The sequence below is a fragment of the Hypanus sabinus genome, chromosome 9, assembly GCF_030144855.1.
Source record: "Hypanus sabinus isolate sHypSab1 chromosome 9, sHypSab1.hap1, whole genome shotgun sequence".
Taxonomy (NCBI): domain Eukaryota; kingdom Metazoa; phylum Chordata; class Chondrichthyes; order Myliobatiformes; family Dasyatidae; genus Hypanus; species Hypanus sabinus.
The window spans coordinates 6451367-6469397 of NC_082714.1; the positions used below are offsets into that span (position 1 = coordinate 6451367).

Genomic DNA, 18031 nt, shown 5'->3' on the forward strand with positions numbered 1-18031 from the left:
GTGCTGATAGGTCGAACATAGAACATTACAGCACAATGCAGGCCCTTTGGCTCTTTGGGAGTCTAGGACCGGAGGGCACAGCCTCAGAATAGAGTGATGTCTACTTAGAATGGAGATAAGGAGGAATTTCTTCAGCCAGAGTGTGGCAAATCTGTGGAATTCTTTGCCACTGGTAGCTGTGGAGGCCAAGTCATTGGGTATATTTAAGGCAGAGGTTGATAGTTTCTTGATTAGTCAGGGCATGATGAGATACGGGGAGAAGGCAGGACATTGGGCCTGAGAGGGAAATGGATCAGCCATGATAATATGACAGGGCAGACTCGATGGACCAAATGGCCTTATTCTGCTCCTATATTTTATGGTCTATGCAGATGGAATGCTGGCAGCTTCCAAGTCCCTTTTCAATTGCGGCACTGTCATAGCTTCAGGATATAGAACTCCTTAAAATCTGCCTCATTAACCAAGCTTAGTCTGCATTCAAATATCTCTGTGGCTGGGTGTCTAAAGTTTAGAGACAGAGCGATTGCCGATGCTGGAAATCTGGAGTAACTATGTAGTGGACGAGCTCAGTAGGTAGAGCAGCATTTTTGGGGAAGGGAACAAAATTGCTGACTTTATTCTGCATGAACTTTCAGACACCAGTCTTCCAGCTGAGAGCTGTACTGGGATCCAGCTTCCTGCTCCTTCCCTCTCTGAAGGGCTGGGGTAAAGAGGCCTTGGCTGTCGGATTTCCTCTGTTCTCATGGTAATGGAGAGGGTAAGAGGTGATGGATTCCATGCACTGTCTCTATGTCTGACTGGACATTGTAAAAGCAGGTGTCCTGATGAAGGGTCTCAGCCCAAAACATTGACTGTCTATTCCATGTTCCTCTCCATAGATGCTGCCTGATATGCTGAGTTCCTCCAGCATTTTGTGTGTTTTGCTGAAGAAAATTAGCAATTTTACACCCTAATCCAACAACCCCTCCCACGGTGGCCCAGGGTAATGCCCGTGTCGCCCGTGTAGGTGATTCTGTCCATGGTCCTTCTGCCTTGAGAACCCCCATCCCCTGTTCTCTGTCTTGCTTCCCAGTTCTCTGTGACTCCCAGGGTAACAGTCCTGTTGCTTGTATAGGTGCATCTAGCCATGGTACGGTACCACGAGGCAGGCCGCTTCTGTGAAAAGCTGGAGGACTGGGACCGTAAATCTGCCATCTTCCACCTTGAGCACGCTGCGCTCTGTGGGGAGCTGGAAGCCATCGTTGCCCTGAGTCTTATCTACCTGCAGTTACCCCACCACATCCTGACCGACGTCACTGTGGAGGTACGTCCAGCCGTCTGTCTGCGATGTCTGTATGAATGGATTTGTCGTAGTCAGTCACACAGCCCAGAGACAGGCCACTTGGCCCATCTTGTCCATGCGGAGCATGGTGTCTTGAGCCTGCTTGGCCCAGACCCCTCTAAACCTTTCCTATCTAATTAATGAATTGCCCATCATGCTGCTGGTTTTAGGACAGCAATGAAGGTCCTCCATTTCTCTCTGTCCTTGTCCACATGGAAGGATTTTTCATTGCTGTTTCCATAAGTTTTACCAGTCAGGGTTGTTAGCCCTGAGCTGAACCCCCGGACCTGGAGGACCGGTGGACCACTCTTAGTCTGCCCTCTACCTTTTGACCCTGATAAGAGTCAAAGCATAAAGCCCTGACTCCAGCCAACATAACTCTACAGTTTATTAAGGCACACAAGCCTCCAAATCACAACAAGGTTATGATCCTCTTGGAGGTCTCCTATTTATGGATCTGTCCAAATGTCTTACATTTATTTTCTTAACGTACATCGAAACATAGAGACAAATGCATTGTTTGCGTTAACAGCTGACACACTTAAAGGATGTACAGCAGACAGCCTCCAAGTGTCGCCACACGTTCCAGCACCAACATAGCATGTCCACCATGCTCAGCAGAACATAAGCAACAAAACAAAATAATAACAGCAAGTCCATTTCCCCTTCCCACCCACACACTCACTAAATGTTGTAATCGTACCCACTGTGATTTCAGGCCAAAGGGCCTGGTTCCGGCAGTACTTTCCTGTGACTGTATTACACCTCTGTCACTCCTTCTGGCAGCTCATTCCATATCACCTCCACCCTTGGAGATTAAACCTGCTCTTTGGGTCCCATTTAAATCTTTAACCTCTCACTGTAAACCACTCTGGCTGTAGACCCCACCCCACCATGGAAAAAGATCAGCTTTATTTGTTACCTACACTGTACATCAAAACATACAATGAACTGTGTTGCTTGGATCAAATCAAATCAATGAGGATTGTGCTGGGCAGCCTACAAATGTCGCCACACTCCTGCCAACATAGCTTGTCCACAGCTTACTAACCCTAACATTCTGCAGCATGTGGGAGGAAACCGGAGCACCCAGAGGAAACCCATGCAGCCCCTATGAGAACGTACAAACTCCTCACAATCAGTGGCAGGAATCAAACCCTGATTGGGGTTCACTGGCACTGTAAAGTGATTCATTAGCCACTGTGCTACTGTGCCACCCATTGCTGTGACTATGCACCTTTTCTCTGCCCCTCATGATCTCTATAAGGTCGCATTGCAAAAGTGTTCAGATTGCTGGGTTAATTGGCTGCTATAAATTGCTCCCGAGCTTGTAGGTGAGGAGTGGAATCTGGAGGAGTTGTTGGCTGTGTGGGATTAGTGTGATAAATGTGTGTCTGATGATTGGTGTAGACGGAAGGATGTAATTCTGTGCTCTGATCCTCTGAATGTTTATACTCGGCGACTGATGTGTCTCTGACTCTGGCGTGTGTGGACAGGACAGTGACGAGCACCGCAAGGTTGGCTTCGACTACCTGCTGATTGGTGCAGAAGCGGGGGATCGTCCGTCCATGATTCGGGCAGCTCGAGCCTTCGACACTGGCATCAGCCTTGGTCCCGACCGGTATGTGAGCCTCTCCTTCCTCCCACACAGTTAGGCTTGGAAGGCAGCAGGGACGTGGAGTGGATGTTCCTGCCTCGCCGACCTCTTATTGTGACAAGATTAGTGTAACGAATATGTCGGCTATTGAAGTAGAAAGTGCAGAGATGAGATCTGTTCCGATGCTGCTAAATTGGTAAAATAGTTCTTTATTGTCCTGTATACAGTGAAAAGCTAGTTCTGCATACTGTTCCTACACACTACATCGAGGTAGTACAAGGGAAAACAACAACAGAATGTGGAATAAAATGTTAAGTTTCAGAGGAAGTGAATAGACAATAAGGTACAAGGTCATAACGAAGGTTGTGAGGTCAGAGTCCATCTTGTCCTTCTCGGGCAGCACAGTAGTGCAGTGGTTACCAACACTTTATAGTACCAGTGACCTGAGTTAATTTCTGCCACTGCCTGTTCTCCCATGTGGGTTTCCTCCGGGTGCTCCAGTTTCCTCCCACAACCCAAAGACGTACCGGTAGCTAGGTTAATTGGTCATTGTAGATTGTCCTGTGATTGGGCAAGAGGTTGCTGGGAGGGAGCGGCTCAGAGCCAGAAGGGCCTGTTCTGTGCTGTATCTCAATAAAGAAACGAACGGTGGGATAGAAGCTGTTCTTGAGCCTGGTGGTACAGGTTGGCCACCACAAATCCAGAACAACTGGGATATGTGCAGTGCCAGATGAATGATCTTGCCGAATCTCAGGCAAAATGAACACCTTGAACCAACTTGAAGATCAACTCACCCTTGAATAATAAAGAAATAAGAAATGACAAATGAAAAACAAATGAAATTTATTGAAGTACAGTACAGGCAAAATACCTTACAAGGTATTGGTATTTCCTTACAGGAAGTTGGTTATTACCACTTCCAAAGTAAAGAGCTGGATTGTACAACTAAGCAGAATTGCATGTCTGAAAGTGGGGGTCATCCATTTTTTGATTCGCTGTCAGCAAAGAACTGGAGCAATTTTTCTTTTTGTTTCTCTATATCATAAACAGTGGAAGAGCAAAGTTGTATTTGCTCTTCAAAGACATACCACTGTGGAGCTTTTTCAAAACTTCCACCTTAAGTAGATGACGTATGGTGTTTGCACTTTACACTACAAGAAGTACTTTATTCATTGAAGATGTGACTGGGGCTAGATAAGCACATGTTATAAAAATAAATGCAGAATAACACAGGAACGACTTGCTTCTTTTGAAGACCGTGCCAACAGCTGGTTCTGCTAATGGCGCCACCAGAACAGTGGCGATGTATTAATGGACAATAGACAATAGGTGCAGGAGTAGGCCATTCGGCCCTTCTAGCCAGCACCACCATTCACTGTGATCATGGCTGATCATACACAATCAGTACCCCGTTCCTGCCCTCTCCCCATATCCCTTGACCCCGCTATCTATAAGAGCTCTATCTAACTCTCTCTTGAATGCATCCAGAGACTTGGCCTCCACTGCCTTCTGGGGCAGAGCATGCCACATATCCACCATCCTCTGGGTAAAAAAGTTTTTCAGCATCTCTGTTCTAAATGGCCTACTCCTTATTCTTAAACTGTGGCCTCTAGTTCTGGACTCACCCATCAGTGGGAACATGCTTCCTGCCTCCAGCGTGTCCAATCCCTTAATAATCTTATATGTTTCAATCAGATCCCCTCTCATCCTTCTAAATTCCAGTGTATACAAGCCCAGTCACTCGTCTTTCAACATATGACAGTCCCGCCATTCCAGGAATTAACCTTGTGAACCTGCGCTGCACTCCCTCAATAGCAAGAATGTCCTTCCTCAAATTTGGAGACCAAAACTGCACACGATACTCCAGGTGGGGTCTCACCAGGGCCCTGTACAGCTGCAGAAGGACCTCTTTACTCCTATACTCAATTCCTCTTGTTATAAAGGCCAGCATGCCATTAGCTTTCTTTACTGCCTGCTGTACCTGCATGCTTGCTTTCATTGACTGATGTACAAGAACACCTAGATCTCGTTGTACTTCCCCTTTTCCTAACTTGACTCCATTTAGATAGTAATCTGCCTTCCTGTTCTTGCCACCAAAGTGGATAACCTCACATTTATCCACATTAAACTGCATCTGCCATACATTTGCCCACTCACCCAACCTGTCCAAGTCACCCTGCATTCTCATAACATCTTCCTGACATTTCACACTGCCACCCAGCTTTGTGTCATCAGCAAAATTGCTAATGTTACTTTTAATCCCTTCATCTAAATCATTAATGTATATTGTAAACATCTGCGGTCCCAGCACCGAACCTTGCGGTACCCCACTGGTCACAGCCTGCCATTCCGAAAGGGACCCATTAATCACTACTCTTTGATTCCTGTCAGCCAGCCAATTTTCAATCCATGTCAGTACTCTGCCCCCAATACCATGGGCCCTAATTTTGCCCACTAATCTCCTACGTGGGACTTTACCAAAAGCTTCCTGGAAGTCCAGGTACATTACATCCACTGGCTCTCCCTTGTCCATTTTCATAGTTACATCCTCAAAAAACTCCAGAAGATTAGTCAAGCATGATTTTCCCTTCATAAATCCATGCTGACTTGGACTGATCCTTCTACTGCTATCCAAATGTGTCGTAATTTCATCTTTTATAATTGACTCCAGCATCTTTCCCACCACTGACGTCAGGCTAACCGGTCTATCATTCCCTGTTTTCTCTCTCCCTCCTTTCTTGAAAAGTGGGACAACATTAGCCATCCTCCAATCAACAGGAACTGTTCCTGAATCTATAGAGCATTGGAAAATGATTACCAATGCATCCACCATTTCTAGAGCCACCTCTTTAAGTACCCTGGGATGCAGACCATCAGGTCTTGGGGAATTATCAGCCTTCAGACTCAACAGTCTATCCAACACCGTTTCTTGCCTAATATAAATTTCCTTCAGTTCATCCTTTACCCTAGTTCCTTTGACCACTATTACATCTGGGAGATTGTTTGTGTCTTCCCTAGTGAAGACAGATCCTAAGTACTTGTTCAACTCATCTGCCATTTCCTTGTTCCCCATAATAAATTCACCCTTTTTTGTCTTCAATGGTCCAATTTTGGTCTTAAATATTTTTTTGTTATTCACATACCTAAAGAAGCTTTTACTATCCTCCTTTATATTCTTGGCTAGTTTACCTTCGTACCTCATTTTTTCTTGGCATATTGCCTTTTTTGTTATCTTCTGTTGCTCTTTAAAAGCTTCCCAGTCCTCTGGTTTCCTGCACATCTTTGCTATGTTATACTTCTCTTTTATTTTTATACTGCCCTTTACTTCCCTCATCAGCCATGGCCGCCCCTTACTCCCCTTAGGATCTTTCTTCCTCTTTGGAATGAACCGATCCTGCACCTTCTGCATTATTCCCAGAAATACCTGCCATTGTTGTTCCACTGTCTTCCCTGCTAGGGTATTGTTCCATTGAACTTTGGCCAGCTCCTCCCTCATAGCTCCATAGTTCCCTTTGTTCAACTGTAATACTGATACATCCGATTGTTGGCACTGTGACATGGGAAATTGGAAATTAGGTTGGCAAAAATTATGTCCAAACCAGCAGTGGAACAGGATCACTGAAAGTTGGATTTGAGGTGGTCAACCTGTACATGCTTGTAGGCTTTTGTATCTTCTACCCGATGGACGAGGGAAGAACAGAGAATCTCCAGGAAGGGTGAGGTCTTTGATTATGCCGGCTGCTTGACTGAGATAATGAGAGGTATAGACAGAGTCCATGGAGGGGAGGCTGGCTTCTGTGATCTGCTGAGCCATGTCTGTCCAACCTCTCCCTAAAATGGCTAAGACGTTATTCCTTGGCATGTAGGACACTGAGAGGTGAACTTACATGAAGGCAGAGATGGGGTGAATGCAGTCAGTCCCTTTCCCAGAGGTGGGGAATCAAGATCAAGGACACAGGTTTAAGGTGAGGGTAACTAGAAGGACAACAGAGAGGATGGTCTGTGTATGGTACAAGCTGCCAGAGGAAGGTTGAGCAGGTACAATAACAGCTTTTAAAAGACAGTTGGACAGGTATGCTGATTGCAAAGGTTTCAGAGGTCATGGGCCAAACCTGACACATAGGACTAAATTGGATGGGGCATTGTCAGTATGGAGCATCTGGGCTGAAGGGCGTGTCTGATGCTTTGAGCTCTTCAGGGTCTCACTGCCAGCACCTTCCTGTTGCCCTTTGCTTTATATTGTTGAACCAAGTTTAGATATAACACTGTCCCTTGAAACCCGAAGACTTTTCTACATCAGTCTGCCTTATGGGACCCCACTAAAACCCACAGAGACCACATCATTTTCAGATTCATTTATCACACCCACAGTGAAACACATCATTCACTTTAACAACCAACACAACCCAAGGATGCTTTTGGGACAATCCAAAAGTGTCGCCTCACATTCTAGCATCAACGTAGCGTGTCCTCTATGTTCAACAGAGCAACACATCAACAATAGCAGTAAAACAACCCCCTTTCCTCCCTCCCACCCACCCACACAGACACGCCTCTAGCCTGCATTTGTAAACCCTCATTCGTAAGGCCAGTGATGTTGTGGGGGTGGAACTGGACTCTGACGGTGGTGTCTGAAAAGAGGATGCTGTCCAAGTTGCATGCCACCTTGGACAATGACTCCCATCCACTCCATAATGTACTGGTTAGGCACGGGAGTACATTCAGCCAGAGACTCATTCCACCGAGATGCAACACTGAGTGTCATAGGAAGTCATTCCTGCCTGTGGCCATCAAACTTTACAACTCCTCCCTCGGAGTGTCAGACACCCTGAGCCAATAGGGTGGTCCTGGACTAATTTCCGCTTGGCATGATTAACTTATTATTTAATTATTTATGGTTTTATATTGCTATATTTCTACACTATTCTTGGTTGGCACGGCTGTAACGAAACCCAATTTCCCTCGGGATCAATAAAGTATGTCTGTCTGTCTGCATTGGACTCATAGACCCAAGACTCCAGATATCAGGTCTCGACTTCCATAAAAAGTCCACGACTTACTAACCCTTTGCTAGCCACAGTCATAGTCTCAGAACAATACAACAAGTGTACAGGCCATTTGGTCCAATAAGTCCATTCTGAACCCGGCACTCATCTATCTCCCAATTTCCTGCATTCGGCCCATCTCTCCAAATGCCAATCTGAGTGCTTCTTCAATGATACTATTGTGCCTGTTTCAACCACTTCCTGCGCTGCATATACTCAGCACCCACTGTGCTTCTCATTCCCCTATGTTCAAGGGTATTCATACTCTTATGTACAGATGGGGTGAAGTGATCTGTGTGAATGGAGCAAGGCAGTTTTATCACTTGATACAGCCTTGCTACTTTTCCTGAGGAAAGCTTTCCAAGTTAGGATATTTTTCCTGGAGCGTGGAAGAATGAAGGTAGTTTTGACAGATGTATACAAAGTTATGAGGGGTATAGATAGTGTGAATGCAAACAGGCTTTTCCACTCAGGTCATGGGTTAAGAGTGAAATGTTGAAGGGGAATATGAAGGGGAGCTTCTTCACTGAGGTGGTGATGACATTGTTGAATCAGCTGCCAGCAGAAGTGGTGGATGCAGGTTCAATTGTTACACTTGAGAGAAACTTGGATATTTACATGGATGGGAGAGCTATGATCTGGGTGTGGGTCAATGGGACAGCATGGATGAGATGGGCCAAAAGGTCTGTTTCTGTTCTGTAAACTGGTACAATGGGGTGGAGCCACTACCTCATGGCTCCGGAGATCCGGGTTTGATTCTGACCTTGGACGCTGTATGTGTGGAGTTTGCATGTTCTCCCTGAGACTTCGCCCTTCCAAAGATGTGTGATCAGGTTAAATGGCCGCTGTGAATTGCATCCAGTGGGAACTTATGGGATGGGGGAAGAGCTGCTGAGAATGTGGGGAGAATGTAAAAAAAAACTGGTATTGATTGGGGAGCGGAGCAAGGAAAAAACAATCGGGGTGGACTAGACTCTCCAGAGCCAGCACAGGCATGTCAATGACAATCCAATTGGTCTCTGGTGCTGTGGGGAATGGTGGGGGGGAGGGGGTTGGTCTCTGGTGCTGTGGGGAATGGTGGGGGGGGTTGGTCTCTGAGGTTGTGGGGAATGGTGGGGTGGTTGGTCTCTGAGGTTGTGGGGAATGGTGGGGGGGGGGTTGGTCTCTGAGGTTGTGGGGAATGGTGGGGTGGTTGGTCTCTGAGGTTGTGGGGAATGGTGGGGGGGGGGTTGGTCTCTGAGGTTGTGGGGAATGGTGGGGGGGTTGGTCTCTGAGGTTGTGGGGAATGGTGGGGGGGTTGGTCTCTGAGGTTGTGAAGCTCTACACTGCTCTTAGGGGAGGGGGTGGGGATAGGCGTGGCAGGGATCATGCAGGTCTATGTGTAAGGTGACTGTTAATTCCTTCCCACAGGGTGCGTGACTGGAAGGAAGCTCTGTACTGGTACAACGCCGCTCTGAACATGACAGAATATGACGAGGGAGGGGAATATGATGGCACAGGGGACGAGCCCAAGTACAGCCTCCTGGCGCGAGAGGCAGAGATCCACATGACGGGGGGGTTTGGTGTCGAGCCGGATCCACAGACGGCAGGTAAACTTTCCCCCGGACCGCAGCCTTCTCTGTGCTGTGTGCCGTCCCCTCCCTTATACTCCGTATGCTGACATTGGAGAAATTTAGACAGCATGGCCCTTCAGCCCTGCTTGTCTGTGCTGACCACAGTGCCTACCTGAGCCAGATTGAGGCACCTACATTTGGCCCATATTCACTAAACCTTTTCCTACACTCAGCGATTCAGGCATGGCTTCTCCTCTCCACCATCAGATTTCTACATGGACCCCAGTATTCCTCTCTGTATCTGTGCATGTACTGCTGCTGCAAAGCAACAAATTTCACTATGTATCTCTGATCCATGGAAAAGAGTAAACAGTCAGTGTTTTGAGCCAGGACCCCTTGTCTGGACTGGAGGGTGGGGGAAGAAGCCAGAATAAGGTGGTGGGCAGATGGGGAGGAGGACAAGCTTAGCAAGTGATAGGTGATATCAAGAACAACACATGCAAAATGCTGGAGGAACTCAGCAGGTCAGGCAGCATGAAGGGTAATTAATAAACAGTCAATGTTTTGGGCTGAGACCCTTCCTCAGGACTGATAGGTGAGACCTGGGGAGGTGGGGAATGAAGTGAGAAACTGGGAGGAGGTAGGTGGAAGAGATAAAGGGCTGAAGAAGAAGGTATCTGATAGGAGAAGAGAGTAGACCATGGGAGAACAGGAAGGAGGATGGGGAGCCAATGGAGGTGATGGGCAGGCGAGGAAAAGAGAATAATTATGAAAGAAGGGAAGTGGGGAGAAATTACCAGAAGTTACAGAAATTGAAGTTTATACCATCAGGTTTAAGGCTACCCAGACAATGAGATATTGCTTCTACAACCTGAAGATGGCTTCATCGTGACAGTAGAGAAGGCCATGGAATAAAATGTCAGAATGCGAATAGAAAATTGAACTGAAATGGTTGGCCACCAGGAAATCTTGCAGAGGATGGAGTGAAAGTGCTTGACAAAGCATTTCATAGAACCATAGAACACTACAGCACAGTACAGGCCCTTCAGCCTTCCATGTTGTGCCGACCCATATAATCCTTAAAAAAAGTACTAAACCCACACTACCCCATAACCCTCCATTTTTCTTTCATCCATGTGCCTGTCCAAGAGGCTCTTAAGTACCCCTAATGTTTTAGCCTCCACCACCATCCCTGGCAAGTCATTCCAGGCACCCACAACCCTCTGTGTGTAAAAAAAAACAAACAAACAAACAAAAAAAAACAACACTTACCCCCCATGATATCCCCCCCTAAACTTCCCTCCCTTAATTTTGTACCTGTGCCCTCTGGTGTTTGCTGTTGGTGCCCTGGGAAATAGGTACTGACTATCCACCCTATCTATGCCTCTCATAATCTTGTAGACCTCTATCAAGTCCCCTCTCATTCTTCTACGCTCCAAAGAGAAAAGTCCCAGCTCTGCTAATCTTGCTTCATATGACTTTTTCTCCAATCCAGGCAACATCCTGGTAAATCTCCTCCGCACTCTCTCCATAGCTTCCATATCCTTCCTGACTAATCTGTTGGAGTTTTTTGAGGATGTAACAAGGATGTTAGATGAGGGTAAGCCAGTGGATGTTGTGTACCTAGATTTTCAGAAGGCATTCGATAAGGTGCCACATAGGAGATTGGTGAGTAAAATCAGAGCTCATGGCATTGGGGGCAGGGTTTCAACATGGATAGAAAACTGGTTGGCAGATAGAAAGCAAAGGGTAGCAGTGGTGACTAGTGGGGTACCACAGGGCTCTGTATTGGGACCACAGCTCTTTACGATTTATGTCAACGATTTAGATGAGGGCATTGATAACTATATCAGCAAGTTTGCTGACGATACTAAACTGGGTGGCAGTGTGACATGCGAAGAGGACGTTAGTAGAATACAGGGAGACTTGGATAGGCTGGGTGAGTGGGCAGATACTTGGCAGATGTCATTCAATGTGAATAAATGTGAAGTTATCCACTTTGGAAGCAGGAACAAGAGGGCAGAGTATTGTCTGAACGGTGTAGAGTTAGGTAAGGGAGAAATGCAAAGAGACCTAGGAGTCCTAGTTCACCAGTCAATGAAGGTGAATGAGCAACAGGCAGTGAAGAGGGCAAATGGAATGTTGGCCTTTGTTACAAGGGGAATTGAGTACAAGAGCAAGGATGTCCTTTTGCATTTGTACAGGGCCCTGGTGAGACCACACCTGGAATATTGTGTACAGTTTTGGTCTCCAGGTTTAAGGAAGGACATTCTACCAATTGAGGAAGTGCAGCGTAGATTCACTAGATTGATTCCTGGGATGGCAGGGCTGTCTTACGCAGAGAGATTGGAGAGATTGGGCTTGTACATGCTGGAATTGAGGAGATTGAGAGGGAATCTGATTGAAACGTTTAAGATAATTAAAGGATTTGATAGGATTGAGGCAGGAAATATGTTCCAGATGTTGGGAGAGTCCAGTACCAGAGGGCATGGATTGAGAATAAGAGGTCAGTTATTTAAAACAGAGTTGAGGAAGAGCTTCTTCTCCCAGAGAGTTGTGGAGGTGTGGAATGCACTGCCTCGGAAGACGGTGGAGGCCAATTCTCTGGATGCTTTCAAGAAGGAGCTAGATAGATATCTGATGGATAGGGGAATCAAGGGATATGGGGACAAGGCAGGGACTGGGTATTGATAGTGAATGATCAGCCATGATCTCAGAATGGCGGTGCAGACTCGAGGGGCCGAATGGTCTACTTCTGCACCTATTGTCTATTATCTGTAGTGAGGTGACCAGAATTGAACACAATACTCTAAGTGCGGTCTCACCAGAGATTTATAGAGTTGCAACATGACCTCTCTACTCTTGAACTCAATCCCCCGTTAATGAAGCCTGGCATCCCATAGGCCTTCTTAACTATCCTATCAACCTGTGCAGCGACCTTGAGGGATGTATGGATTTGAGCCCCAAGGTCCCTTTGTTCATCCACAGTCTTAAGTAATTGACCATTAATCCTGTATTCAGTCTTCTGGTTTGTCCTTCCAAAATGCATCACCTCACACTTGTCCAGATTGAACTCCACCTGCCATTTTTCTGACCAACTCTGCAGCCTGTCTATATCCTCTTGTAACCTTCAACAACCTACAGCTCCATCCACAACTCCTCCAATCTTCGTGTCATCTGCAAACTTATTCACCCATCCTTCAGCCTCTACATCCAGGTCATTTATAAAAATCACAAATAGCAGGGGTCCCAGGACAGATCCCTGCTTCACTCCACTAGTCACCGACCTCCAGGCAGAATACTTTCCTTCTACAACTACCCTCTGCTTTCTTCCTTTAAGCCAATTTTTTATCCAAACAGCCAAGGTTCCAGTTATCCCATGGCTCATGACTTTCTGGATGAGTCTGTCGTGAGGGACCTTGTTAGATGCTTTGCTAAAGTCCATGTAGACCACATCCACTGCCCAACACTCATCAATTTCTTTTGTGACCTCTTCAAAAAACTCAGTGAGGCACGATCTTCCCTTCACAAAGCCATGTTGACTATCCATGAGTAGACTGTACTTCTCCAAATGCTCATAGATCCTATCCTTAAGAATCCTTTCCAATAGTTTGCAGACTACCGACGTAAGTCTATAGTTCTATAGTTCCCAGGTTTCTCCCTATTACCTTTTTTAAACAAGGGAACTACATTTGCCATTCTCCAGTCCACTGGCACTTCCCGTGCAGCCAAGGAGGATTCAAAGATCATAGCTAATGCTCCTGCAATCTCTTCTTGTAATTCCCACAACAACCTGCGGTGTATCATATCCGGCCCTGGGGATTTATCAATCTTAATGTTTTTAAGAAGATCCAGCACTACTTCTTCCTTAATCTCCACATTGTCCAGCACACAGGCCTGCTCTACTTCGACCTCATCCTGATCAAGATCCTTTTCACTTGTGAATACTGAAGCAAAGCCAAGTGAATTCCTTCAATCTAAGTTGGGTTTTACCAATGTAGAGAGGCTGCAGCGGGCACACCAGATACAGTTGATGATCCCAACATTCTGTGTGTGGCCTCTGCCTTTGCAATGCCAGTCCTGCTGGAGACTCTTGTCACATTCTCCAGTTCAGTAAGTTCTGAATGTTTTCTCTCCCCTCCCTGGTCTAATCACATCCTTTGTGTAATACATTCTCAGGCTCTTACCAGACTGGGGGTAGATGGAGAATTGAATGGGTTGGGTGATGGGTACGGGATCACGATGTTTCGCTTGGCTAACGCAGGGTTTTGATGCTTTCCGCAGGCGATCTCTTCACCGAAGCAGCCGAGGCAGCCATGGCTAGCTTGAAAGGCAGACTCGCCAACCAGTATTACCAGCAGGCTGAGGAGGCCTGGGCCAGGATGGAGGAATGAATTAATGATTCGCATACTGCTGGGGGCGATTCAGTGACCAATGGCTGCCTTCCTGTGTCACCGATGGACCCTTGGGGCTTCCTCCGCTATTTTTCATTGTGTGATGGATGATGCCATGGGCTTGTGTGGCTGCTCGTGGTACAGTTAGCACTGGCGTCGTGTAGAGTTTAACAGCACTTTTTATGTATATACTTTGTGTTAGGGCTGTTACAGAACATGAACTTTCCTTATGATTAGATGGTAAGGCCAGGACAGGACGTGCTTTTTTGATGACTAAATGTATTTATTTTTATTTCAAAATACAGCATGGAATAGGGCCTTCTCATCCAACGAGCTGCACTGGCCAGCACTCCATCTGGAATTGAACTCTGAACCCTGGAATGCCCCAAGCTGTCATAGCATTGCGCTAATCACTATGCTACATGATGCCCAAGTCATAAATGACTTCCTGGTTCTAACATTTACTCTTAAGGAAATTTCCTCATGATTACTACACGAGCAGTTCTGTCAGTTTACAGCTCTGGGTTTACAGAAAAGCTGTTCTGCTGTTTCCCCTTTGATAGTAAAGCAGCAGGAAATTACTGAGTCTTAACTGTATGTATGTTACCATTTTGCAATATGAATGTCTGATGTTGATTCAGATTAATTTATCACATGTTCGTCAAAACATACAGTTAAATGTGTCGTTTGCCTTAACAACCAACAGTCTGTGGATGTGCTGGGGGCAGCCCGCAAATGTCACTACACATTCCAGCACCAACATAGGATGTCCACAACATAACAGAACGTACCAGGCAACAACAGTGAAACAAGCCTTGTCCCTCCCTCCCTCCCTCCCACGCACATATGCAGTCCTCTAACTCCAGGATGACTGACAATATTAGCACTATTAGTTGAGGGAGAGGTAGAGATGGGACAAATGCAAGCAGGCTTTTTCCATTGAGGCAGGGCAAGACTAGAACTAGAGGTCTTAGGGTGAAAGATGAAGTGCTTGAGGGAACATGAGGGGGGGTGGCGTCTTCTTTCGGAGGGCAGTGGAACAAGTGGAAGTTCTGGATGCAGAGTTTGGATGGGTATGGAGGGATATGGTCTAGGTGTGCTTCAATGGGAATAGGCTGAGTAACAATTCGGCATGGGCTAGGCGGGCTGAGGGGCTGTAGTACAGTATGCTTCTAATACTGGGCTCAGGAAGGGAGTGACTTCACAGTGCTGGGATTCGTCTGAGACCCTCCACCCTACAGAAGGCAGCTACCCCGTGGTCTGTGCACATTCTGAATCCCAAGATGCCATGATTTATGGACAGAAGGAAACTTTCTACCATTCCCAATACAGATGTGCTCTGAATTCCTCTTCCAGCTGTGGTTTGGAGCCACTGTCCATGAGGATAAATCCTGCTTTAGAGAACATGTCATCCTTTTTAACCTACTCTTCCCTCCCACATTGCCCTCCATTTTTCTATCATTCATGTGCCAAACTAAGAGTTTCTTAAATGTTCCTAATGTTTCTGCCTCTATCACCACTGCTGGCAAGGTGTTCCACCATTCACTCTATAATAAAAAAAAATCTACCTCTGGCATCCACCCTGCATACTTTCCTCCAATCACCTTAAAATGGTGGCACCTCATGTTAGCAATCACTACTCTCTCACTCACACTCTCTCTCTCTGTCTCTCACTCATCATCTTGTACACTTCTACCAAAGCACTTCTCATCATCCTCCAAACAGAAAAGCCTTAGCTCTCTCAACTAGCCTTATAAGACATGCAGCACCCTGGTAAATCTCCTGTGCACCCCTAAAGCTCCCACATCCTTCCTATAATAAGTCGACCAGAACTGCAACGTTACCTCGTGGCTCTTGAGCTCCCTTTCCCAACTAATGAAGGCCACCACATCATACACCTTAATTATATCAACTTGGACAGCAACTTCAAGCATTCATAAACACGAGATTCTGCAGAGTGCAGAGTAACACACACGAAATGCTGGAGGAGACCAGCAAGTCAAGCAACATCTATGAGAGGAATAAACAGTCTATGTTTTGGGCCAAGATTCGGTGAAGAGTATCAACCTGAAATGTTGGCTGCTTATTCCTCTGCCTTATTTGCTGAGTTCCTCACACATTTTCTGTAACTTTGAGGGTCTGTGGATATAGGCTGCAAGATCTATCTGATCCTCTACACTGCTTAGAATCTTGCCGTTAACCCTTCCAGTCTGTAATGCGATGGCATTGTTAACAACACCAGCGTGATTTTCTGGATCAAGACTCAGTCCATAGCAGAATTGAAAGCTTGTCCTTGAATAGCTGCATCGCCCTCTGAATGTCAGACACAGCGTTATCATGTCAGCTGTTCAGGTAGGGCTGGATGTCTAGCTTCACGGCCTCACGTACACATTGCCTTTTTTAAGTAAAGGCCACCCCCTGTCCAAAGCCTTGCATGTTTTAACCCTCCAACCCGCCGAGCCATTGTCAACTAACCCTCAGAACTTCTGGCTGCTCAGTGTGAGCACTTTGTAGTCAGCTTTGTATCATACTTGAGAGCAAGTGCAGGTACCGTGAGAGTATCAGATCCCAAGGAAGCCTGTAGTCTAGACCACTGTGGAAGTATCATTAATCTGGAAAGGGGTTCAAAGATACACACATAGTTGTTGAAATTCGATAATCAAACGTGAAGTATAAATATGAATAAAATCACACTGCTGGAAATGGGCAGCAACACAGAGATGAACATCAGCTTGAAGAACAGCCATTGACATTCTGGGATAATCCTATACAGACACATTGCAAAATACTAAAAACCTGAATTGTTGGAAATAGCATCGGGCAGCAGCTGTGGTGAGGGAAACTGTTTGGGGTCATTGATCTTTTAAATTGCCATAATTCATGTCTCTTTGATGTTAAGATGAAGAATAATCTTATGTTGATGTCAGTCTGGGTTTTACGAAGGGGACAAGTGCCCTTCTGCAAATGGGGACAGGCACTTGTTCCCTAGAAATTTACAGTTTTTGTGTAATATGAATGAGCTTGGCAAGAATAAATTCCTTTTTACTCTTTTCAATTCAAAGTGTTTTTATTATCATTATATGTAAAAGTTAAGCTGCAGCTGGAATAGATTTCCAGATCCTGACTGACCGACCCAAAGCTTTATGTGGATACATGAGTGTAGTTCAGCAGATCAGGCAGGATCTGTGGATGGTATTGAGTTGGTATATCCCATAGTTAACAGTCCTCTGGCTACGAGAGAGCCCCCCCACCCCGTGTGCCCGTGCAATTAGGTCTTCCATTATAGGAGTATGGTAGAGGAGCAGAATTTGGCCATTCAGCCCATCACATCTGCTTCGCCTTTCTATCATAGCTGATTTATTAGTTCTCAACCCCACTCTCACAATGGCAGTGTTATGCGGTCCTGCAGCCACCAGGTCTCCCTGTCCATCCATGTTCCCATTTAATTCGGTCCTCTGACCACCAGGGGTTCGCTGGTCCGGTGCATTGAGTTATACAGACTGCCAGCCCTCTGCACCCTATTTGACTCTGTAATCTCTCTCTCTCTCTGGCTATCCATAGGATGATGATGGTTCCTTTTAGTCAGTTAGTGGGGTTTAATATATGTGATCCTTGACAGGCACTGCTTGTAACATACTTGGCAGGTGAGGCCTGGAGGGGCAGCAGGGGCAGAAGCTCTGTTGTGGCGCTTCCTGTGCCTTTCCACTGTTGCCTCTAGGAGCTTGTTCTCAGCAGCGTCCACACCTCCACTGTGAACGATCTTGAGCCAGACCCTCCCATGTTGATGGGGCAATGTCAGCTTTCTTGAGGCTCCTGTGCAGAACATCCTTGTACCATAGTTGCTGGCCGCCTCGTTTTCGGGTACCACTGGACAGTTGGCCATACAAGATGTCCTTGGGCAGTCTTCTGTCAGGCATTCTGACAACATGTCCTGCCCAGCACAGTGGGGCTGACATCACCAAGGTTGAAACTGCTGGCATTCCGGCTCGAGAGAGGACCTCGGTATTGGAGACCTTGTCTCGCCAGGTGATCTTCATCAGGGAACGTAGGTGACCCTGTTGCAGTTGGTCAAGCTGGCGTAAGTGACTCTAATATGGGCACCACGTCTCACATCTGTATAG

General features: G+C 46.3%; 1 protein-coding gene across 6 annotated transcripts in view; it reads left to right on the top strand.

Annotated features, from left to right (window-relative positions):
• eef2k (eukaryotic elongation factor 2 kinase) overlaps positions 1-16960 on the top strand; it is a 76596-nt gene extending 59636 nt beyond the window's left edge. For 5 of the 6 annotated variants that reach the window (XM_059978956.1, XM_059978960.1, XM_059978958.1 and 2 more), the window contains 4 exons: positions 1115-1303; positions 2818-2942; positions 9374-9552; positions 13801-16960. In XM_059978956.1, coding sequence (XP_059834939.1) covers positions 1115-1303; positions 2818-2942; positions 9374-9552; positions 13801-13910 — 603 coding nt within the window. In that variant the 3' untranslated portion in view covers positions 13911-16960. Of the gene's footprint in view, positions 1-1114; positions 1304-2817; positions 2943-9373; positions 9553-13800 lie in introns of those variants that run through there. The other variant, XM_059978962.1, reaches the window with a different exon arrangement.
• Positions 16961-18031: the final 1071 nt, after the last annotated feature.